This window comes from Entelurus aequoreus, linkage group LG10, assembly GCF_033978785.1.
Source record: "Entelurus aequoreus isolate RoL-2023_Sb linkage group LG10, RoL_Eaeq_v1.1, whole genome shotgun sequence".
Classification (NCBI taxonomy): domain Eukaryota; kingdom Metazoa; phylum Chordata; class Actinopteri; order Syngnathiformes; family Syngnathidae; genus Entelurus; species Entelurus aequoreus.
Window position 1 is genome coordinate 60,365,365 of NC_084740.1, and position 10,000 is coordinate 60,375,364.

The 10,000-nt window shown below is 38.3% G+C and overlaps 1 protein-coding gene across 2 annotated transcripts in view; it reads left to right on the forward strand.

Annotated features, from left to right (window-relative positions):
- tmem266 (transmembrane protein 266) overlaps positions 1 to 10,000 on the forward strand; it is an 80,957-nt gene that overhangs the window by 68,239 nt on the left and 2,718 nt on the right. For both annotated transcript variants that reach the window (XM_062061311.1, XM_062061310.1), the window contains exons 9-10: positions 475 to 590; positions 3,479 to 3,671. In XM_062061311.1, the coding sequence (XP_061917295.1) occupies positions 475 to 590; positions 3,479 to 3,671 (309 nt within the window). The remainder of the gene's footprint in view (positions 1 to 474; positions 591 to 3,478; positions 3,672 to 10,000) is intronic.

A 10,000-nucleotide genomic window follows, 5' to 3' on the forward strand; every position in this document is an offset into this window, starting at 1 on the left:
TACTCTCTGTACACTCATGGTACGTGTACCAAAGTTTAAGATTGATGATAGATTATGTCTCGTTTATTCATAAAGTTCAAGATGTTTACAAGGATTATTTTCCTTGTACTTTGAAAAACGACCTTTTATTAAAGCAGATTGCCGTATCTCTTTTTAGTCCATTTCATAATTTACCACCACGTACTGATATACTAAAATTTGTAAGTGTTGTACGCCCATACAAATGTTTTAAGTTGATTTTTTCCATTTTGTTATTTTTGTCCTATTTTGTTGAGATTATGTATGTGGGCTCTGTACCGAGGATGTCGTTGTGGCTTGTACAGCCCTTTGAGACACTTGTGATTTAGGGCTATATAAATAAACATTGATTGATTGATTGATTAATTGTTGTACAGCAAGTGTTGGTTTTTGTGCATCATTTTCAGTTGCAAGTTTTAAAAAGTGTTAATACTTAACATTTGATTGTGCTCGCAGCCTACGTGCTGCAAGTGAAGGTGGAGATGGAACTGGAGATCCAGCAGTATGAGAAGGCCAAAGCGCTAAGAGAGGAGCAACTTGACCGCCTTACTCAGATCTGCCAGGAGCAAGCAGTAAGTACACTTGGGTCAACGAAGGCTCAACTAGTAATTATCACGTTTTACCAGCAGAGGGAAACATAGTACTATTAAAGGAAAATAATCCTGCAGGCCTAACCCCAATCATCACACTGTGACTGTTTTCCTTAAAATATTGTTTTAGAACTGTCAAATGTAACGAGTTAACTTGTGTGATTAATCCCAAAAAATACTGCATAAATCATGTATATACACTGATAAATCATGGAATTCATTTTGAGGGCACATTCTATTTATCTTAAACGCAGATGGTTATCTGAAAGGCTTCGTGCAAAGATGAGTGAGAGGACTCCAACTGGTGGCAAATTTAGCTTCAAAATACAAATAGATAAGAGCAAGGTAATTAGCATATATTGTCGAGATGAATTCTCTTATCGCAATATACCATCTAACAACAAAAGCTGCTAGAAAGTACACTACAGTACGTGGACAACAAGCAGTGAACGACAAATTACGATGTTTAAGTATCCCCGGAGCAATGTTGTTAACAAAACTACCACAGATAAATTAAGCATCACTTTTGTAGCAACCGTGATTAATCATAATTAATCCAAATTCAAAAGTGTAAAAAAAAAAAAGTAACTATTAAACAGCACATTTTTTTCTAAATATTTAAAAGTATGTGTAAATTCTCTTGATTATTATTTGTTGAAATATTTTTTATTTTACCATCTTTTTCAATACATTGTGTCTTGTGGACACTATTATTTGTATTTGTTATGTTCACATTTACATTTTTGGGATATTTTTCTCTACTTGGTACACAGATATTTGAAGTTTCCCTATTTTAAAACATAATTTGTTGTACAGTAGTACCTCAACTTACGAGTTTAACCGGTTCTGTGACAGAGCTTTTAACACAGAACACTTGTATCTCAAATCAACATCACCCATTGACATGAAGTGAAATCGATTTAATTGGTGCATGGCCCCCCAAAACAGCTTAATTTTACTACGTAACATGTCTTTTGAAAAAGAAAAAAAAACTTTTAAATGAGAAATTTTGTATGAAAACAATACAATAGATGGTACTCATAACAACTTCAGTAGTTTTATGAAATAATAATAGCGTACAAGATTTAGTGGACTTCTACGGTATCTCCTCCCAGGTCTTTCTCCATCAAACACACCATCAGCAGCTTTTCCATAATTATTCTCATGGATAATTGTCCACCATTTAGATGTTATTTTAACATTCATGGCTCATTCTGCTTCAGTTTGGTGCAGATTAGCAGTGATACGCTCAAATGTCATCGCCAAGTTGGCGACACGCTCGGTCATGTTTTTGATGATTTATTTCTGGAATTCAACGAATATCATACACTTCTTCTTCTCAGCACTGTTCTTCGCACTCACTGTCTTCCTTCTAGGGTTGCAAAATTTCCGGGAATATTCAAAGTTGGAAACTTTCCATGGGAATTAATGGGAATAAACATTGAATGCAACATGCTAGATCTTGCAGCATGATTATTAGCTGAAACAACTTGATTTAATGCAAATTCAGTAGAATTTCAACCCTGCACTGTGCATTCCTCCATCACATGTGCAGTGCATTCCTCCATCACATGCACAGATCATTCCCAGCATGCTACACACTACAGCAGGGCTATTGAGGCCACACTAGTATTTGAGCCCATGGACTTCATCCATAAGTGTTGATGATATTACTGGGGTAAATATATTTGATCTATGGTATTTAAGTTTAACAATTGCTAGTTACTGTATGACTGTAGACTACTCCAGCAGACTTCCACTCAAGCTAGCTAGCTGTTCCTGTACTTGTTAAATGATTTTGGGGCCAATATCTCTAGCTAGCTAGGTTTATGTACCACCACAGTCTCATAATGAACCGAAAACATTTCTCCGTTAGCTGTGATGCTAATTTCCTCTATGTTAAATCCCATTCATTTATGCTAACAATGTTAGCGATCCGAATTTACCTTTTTTGTGATGTGTAAAGTTCAACTAACAAATACTAAATCAAAAGGTGTAGTTTCCTCTGCCTTCTGTTCTGCTAGCCATTCTGTTGTCATACAAGAATGTAGGTTATAGTTTGATTCAGCATGCTGATTGACTGTTCATTTATTCATCTAGCCTATTTCTATTCAATTGTCCATCAGCAAAATATTTTTAAAGACTACTCCAATAGTTTAGCTGACTATTTATATCTGTGTGTGGCATTGTATTAGTGTTTTACAAGAATAAATAAATACAAACAGAATAATGCCACGTACACCATTTGATGTGTGGAGACATTTCACCCCAACCAATGTAGGCGGAAAGGCTGTGTACATTTGCAAATACTGTGCAAAGAGCTACGTCAAAAATGCCACAAAGTTGCAGCTGCATATATACAAGTGCCCGATAATATATCATTATTGTAATTCCCATACATTCCCATTAATTCCCATGGACGGTGTCCAACTTTGAATAATCAAAAAATGGTCAATATTTCCAAACTTCCTGAGCTTAACTTCCCGTGGTAAGTTTCCGGAAATTTACCGGAAACTTTCCACCCCTTTGCAACCCTACTTCCTTCCCATGGTTAGAAGAACGAGGTTTGTAGCTAATGCTAGTGAGTAAGACCAGATGTTTTGGGCAGATCAATGTGACATTTGCTACGTCAACTGATGGTGAGGATGTTTGTAACTCAAATATTTGCTTGCAACTTAAAGTATAACGATTAGCCAAGAGACGGTTCTTAAGTTGGGGCACTCTTAAATTGAGGTCCCACTACAATGAATTGTGCTCTGCTGTAGATTAACGACAAGGTATGTTTGTAAAAGAGAGCCATCAACGGAGGATATTAACACGGATAATGCAGTATTTCATTGTCAGTTCCCCTCCTCTCTCTCACCTTTCAGTTTGAAATTCGGCAGCTGAGGGCCCACCTGGCCCATCAGGACCTGGATCTGGTGGCAGAGCGCGAAGCAGCCATGCAGATCCACCATATGTGGGGTAAACCAAGCAGCAGTTTCCATGAGGTGGACGGACTGGCCCCTGGGAGCTCCGAACATCACAGGCCGGCCAAAGTCAGAGAGCCCGGGGGGCCCTCAGGTAACCGTCTGGAATAAGCAGCTCCTTTGTAGCAACACAGGCTATCAGATAGCGGCCGTGTTCACTCGCTGTTTTCTCCGCTAAGTCGTGTTTTGGGAGCCGATTGTTGACATGCAGATAAGTGCACCTGAAACCCGCTATTCTAGTGGAACCACAACAAAAGGTGGAAAAGCTTCCAAGCCCGACAAAACCTCCTTTGTAGGCACTGTACTCTAATCTGGACCTCTTAGGACAAGTTGACATCTCACACACACACAGGAACGTTGTTGGTTTTATCTGCCAGTGTCCCACATGAAAATTCTCATGGCACACTTTAGGTCAGGGCTTCCAGACTACGGCCCACCAGCATCTTCAGTCTGGCCTGCGAGACGTCATGAATTTATTTATTAACCTCTTAAGGCCCAAGCTGTTTGTTTATATGTTTTTTTTTATTTCTCTTTGCTATTTGGGCTTATTGGACTCTAATTAGAATAAAAACTAAGCATCATCTTTTGACATGATGTACTTAGTCCATAAGTACACAAACGTGTACTTCATGTTTAGTGACATGCTATTTCTTATTTTTACACTTTTCTTTCCAAATTCCATTGTATGTTTTACTCTTCTGACACCACCAGATGGCAGTATAAGTGTCCACATAAGCGCCCATAAGACCCCAATTCAGTAGTGTACACAATTTTGGAAATAAGAACTAAAAGGTGCTGTCCACGCATGTGGCCACTAAGCCTTTACTTAAGGGACCTGGACCGCTGAGGGTTTCCAAATTAATCAAAATATCTGACAATCTGATTACTGCGAATCATGTGGGCAACGTGAGTAAATAAGGTCAATGACCATGAATCATGCTTCAAAGTGAACTCAGCACAGCATTTTTCTTATATAAGCCAATCCAGACAACCTTTCCTAATCATGGCACAAAAAAATGCAACCAACACAAAAAGTCAACAGGCATGGTCACACATAACACAACCTGCTCACTGAACTGTGTAGATATTATAAAAAAATGTCCAAGCACCATAAATAAATCCAACTGACACCCATTTAAATGCATTACAATGCGTGATGGGTAAAATACAAAACCCTCTCTACACACTAACAGTGTTTTTCAACCTTTTTTGAGCCAAGGCACATTTTTTGCGTTGAAAAAATCCAAAGGCACACCACCAGCAGAAATCATTAAAAAAGGAAACTCAGTTGACAGTAAAAAGTCGTTGTCGCAATTGTTGGATATGACTTTAAAGCATAACCAAGCATGCATCACTATAGCTCTTGTCTCAAAGTAGGTGTACTGTCACCACCTGTCACATCACACCCTGACTTATTTGGACTTTTTTGCTGTTTTCCTGTGTGTAGTGTTTTAGTCCTTGTCTTGCGCTCCTATTTTGGTGGCTTTTTCTCTTTTTTTGGTATTTTCCTGTAGCAGTTTCATGTCTTCCTTTGAGCGATATTTCCCGCATCTACTTTGTTTTAGCAATCAAGAATATTTCAGTTGTTTTTATCCTTCTTTGTGGGGACATTGTCGATTGTCATGTCATGTTCGGATGTACATTGTCTTTGCTCCACAGTAAGTCTTTGCTGTTGTCCAGCATTCTGTTTTTGTTTACTTTGTAGCCAGTTGATTGAAACTTGTATTAGTAGGTTGCACAGTGAAGTACATATTCCGTACAATTGACCACTAAATGGTAACACCCGAATAAGTTTTTCAACTTGTTTAAGTCGGGGTCCACTTAAATTGATGCATGATACAGATATATACTATCATCATAATACAGTCATCTCACAAGATAATCATTAGAATATGTACATTGAATTATTGACATTATTTACAAATCGAGGGGGGGGGGGTGTAGGTTTGGTTGATATCAAAACTTCAGTCATCAACAATTGCATCATCAGAGAAATGGACATTGGAACAGTGTAGGTCTGACTTGGTAGGATATGTACAGCAAGTAGTGGACATAGAGAGAGAGATCAGAAAGAATAAGTATCTACATTTGATTATTTACATTTGGTTATTTACAATCCGGGGAGGTGGGATGTGGAAGGGAGGGTGTTAGTTTAGGGTTGAAGTTGCCTGGAGGTGAACTTTTAGTGCGGTTTTGAAGGAGGATAGAGATGCCCTTTCTTTTCCACCTGTTGGGAGTGCATTCCATATTGATGTGGCATAGAAAGAGAATGAGTTAAGACCTTTGTTAGTTCGGAATCTGGGTTTAACGTGGTTAGTGGAGCTCCCCCTGGTGTTGTGGTTATGGCGGTCATTTACGTTAAGGAAGTAGTTTGACATGTACTTCGGTATCAGGGAGGTGTAGTGGATTTTATAGACTAGGCTCAGTGCAAGTTGTTTAACTCTGTCCTCCACCCTGAGCCAGCCCACTTTGGAGAAGTGGGTAGGAGTGAGGTGTGATCTGGGGTGGAGGTCTAGAAGTAATCTGACTAGCTTGTTCTGGGATATTTAGATTTGAGGGTTTTGGAGGTGCTAGGGTACCAGGAGGTGCATGCGTAATCGAAAAAGGGTTGAACGAGAGTTCCCGCCAGAATCTTCAATGTGCTTTTGTTGACCAGAGAGGAGATTTTATAGAGAAATCTCGTTCGTTGGTTGACCTTTTTGATTACCTTGGTTGCCATCTTATCACAGGAAAGATTAGCCTCTAGAATGGAACCTAGGTAGGTGACCTCATCTTTACTGGTGATAACAATGTCACCCACTTTTATAGTGAAGTCATTGACTTTCTTAAGGTTGATGTGGGACCCAAACAGGATGGATTCTGTTTTACCCAAGTGTATGGATAGCTTGTTGTCAGCGAGCCAGGTGCAAGTTCTACCGAGTTCAGCACTGAGGATTTTCTCCACCTGTGACTTGTCCTTGCCGGATACCAGCAGGGCCGAGTCATCCGCAAACAACAACAATTCAGTTCACTTTTAGTTTTGTTCTGCATAGCTTCAATGCCTTTTCTTAGAGGCACTCACCTTTTTGTTTATTTTTGGTTTAAGCATTAGACACCTTTTTTTACCTGCACACTGCCTCCCGCTGTTTCCGACATCTACAAAGCAATTAGCTACCGGCTGCCACCTACTGATATGGAAGAGTATTACACGGTTACTCTGCCCAGCTCTAGACAGCACCGACACTCAACAACAACACATCATTTGCAGACTATAATTACTGCTTTGCAAAAAATTATTTTAACCCAAATAGGTGAAATTAGATAATCTCCCACGGCACACCAGACTGTATCTCACGGCAAACTAGTGTGCCGCGGCACAGTGGTTGAAAAACACTGCACTAATCCATGCATTTTACTGCTTGATAATTCTGATTGACTACAAAACTTTAAGGAAGTAAACAAGGTAGAACTCCAACTTTCACATTCTCTTAATATCCAATTATATGAATTATTCATTATATATATATTGTATTAGTATATGTACACATACATTTGTATAGGCCATATATATTGTTACTCTACATGCTGTCTGACCCGGGTTACATTTTTTTGTAGCCCCCAAAGTCAAAACGTTGTGACACCCCTGCTTTAAATGGATCATAAAGCTTCCAAGCAGCGACAAGTCTTACCTTAGAAGACTTCTGTCGGTGCAGCTCACGTCACGGCCCTCAAGCATCGGGAGACTTTTGATTCGTTACAGCTACAAAACAGGCGTGTCAAACTGGTTGTCATTGAGGGCCACATCGCAGTTATGGCTGCTCTCCGAGGGCCGCTTGGAATAGTGAGTCATGTAAATAAACATGAAGTGCCTCATGATATCACGCAATTATTTATTAATTAAATATGTTCTTTACAAACACTAGAAAATAATTTGTAGATTTCACGGTAAAAAACAAAACAAAAACCTGACAGCTCAATTGCCAAATTGTTTCTGTAAAATTTACAATGCTTTTTACTAGTGATGTCCGATAATGGCTTTTTGCCGATATCCGATATTGTCCAAATCTTTAATTACCGATACCGATATCAACCGATACCGATACTGATATATACAGTTGTGGAATTAACACATTATTATGCCTAATTTGGACAACCAGGTATGGTGAAGATAAGGTACTTTTTAAAAAAATGAATCAAATAAAATAAGATAAATAAATTAAAAACATTTTCTTGAATAAAAAAGAAAGTAAAACAATATAAAAACAGTTACATAGAAACTAGTAATTAATGAAAATTTGTAAAATTAACTGTTAAAGGTTAGTATTATTAGTGGAGCAGCAGCACGCACAATCATGTGTGCTTACGGACTGTATCCCTTGCAGACTGTATTAATATATATTGATATATAATGTAGGAAGCAGAATATTAATAACAGAAAGAAACAACCCTTTTGTGTGAATGGAGGAGGGAGGTTTTTTGGGTTGGTGCACTAATTGTAAGTGTATCTTGTGTTTTTTAAGTGGATTTAATTAAAAAAAAAAAAAAAAAAAAAACTATACTGATAATTAAAAAAAACGATACCGATAATTTCCGATATTACATTTTAACGCATTTATCGGCCGATAATATCGGCAGACCGATATTATCGGACATCTCTAGTAAAAACACAAAATAATTGTATGATATAAGACTCTTGACTAGGGATGTCCGATAATGGCTTTTTGCCGATATCCGATATTCCGATATTGTCCAACTCTTTAATTACCGATACCGATGTCAACCGATACCGATATCAACCGATATATGCAGTCGTGGAATCAACACATTATTATGCCTAATTTGGACAACCAGGTATGGTGAAGATAAGGTACTTTTTTTAAAAAATAATAAAAGATAACTAAATTAAAAACATTTTCTTGAATAAAAAAGAAAGTACAACAATATAAAAACAGTTACATAGAAACTAGTAATGAATGAAAATGAGTAAAATTAACTGTTAAAGGTTAGTACTATTAGTGGAGCAGCAGCACGCACAATCATGTGTGCTTACGGACTGTATCCCTTGCAGACTGTATTGATATATATTGATATATAATGTAGGAAGCAGAATATTAATAACAGAAAGAAATGGGGGGAGGGAGGTTTTTTGGGTTGGTGCACTAATTGTAAGTGTATCTTGTGTTTTTTATGTGGATTTAATTAAAAAAAAAAAAAAAAAACGATACAGATAATAAAAAAAACGATACCGATAATTTCCGATATTACATTTTAACGCATTTATCGGCCGATATTATCGGACATCCCTACTCTTGACCATTTGACGCCCCAGACGAGAGTGGACTAACCCCAACCCGGGTCCGTGAATAGCAACAACAGCAACAACAGACTGTAGCTCCTCGCCCGTATAAGAAAAGTCATGATGTAAACGTAAACATGAATTAGCCAAAGTTACATACATAACTTTGCTTTAGGCCTGAATTTTCTCCTCCCCCGTCCTTCACGTTCTACAGGCCGCAACAGAATAACGTTGTCTCCCTTTTCATGATCAAATGTTATCAAAATTGCTTGACGACCGCTCTTCGACTGTGACGTCGCCCTCCACGCTAACCCAGCAGCAGGTCAGTCAGGTTCATGGCGCAAGTTATAGCAAATATATGACATATTGAGGATTGATTGTCATTTCTTTTAAAGAAAACATTCCAATTAAGTGTACAGAGTGCGCATTATACATACAATTTTAAAAATAGTTTATATTGTTTTTGGACATTCTGCAATTTGGCACCCAGCCCAAAAGATGGCGACCCGTGTTAAAATGTTCAGCAGCTTTACAGATGCCATGTGTGCTGTGCGGCCAGGACGTATTCTACAAAAGCAGTGAAGTTGTCACGTTGTGTGAATGGTAAATAAAAACAGAATAGAATGATTTGCAAATCCTTTTCAACTTATATTCAATTGAATAGACTGCAAAGACAAGATATTTAACGTTCCAACTGGTAAACTTTGTTATTTTTTGCCAAAATTAGCTCATTTGGAATTTGATGCCTGCAACATGTTTCAAAAAAGCTGGCACAAGTGGCAAAAAAGAGTTGAGGAATGCTCATCAAACACTTATTTGGAACATCCCACAGGTGAACAGGCTAGTTGGGAACAGGTGGGTGCCATGATTGGGTATAAAAGCAGCTTCCATGAGTCATTCACAAACAAGGACGGGGCGAGGGTCACCACTGTGTCAACAAATGCCTGAGCAAATTGTTTAAGAACAACATTTCTCAAGCAGCTATTGCAAGAAATTTAGGGATTTCACCTTCTACGCTCCGTAATATCATCAAAAGGTTCAGAGAATCTGGAGAAATCACTGCCCGTGACCTTCGATCTCTCAGCCGGTACTGCGTCAAAAAGCGACATCAGCGTGTAAAGGATATCATCAAATGGGCTCAGGTACAC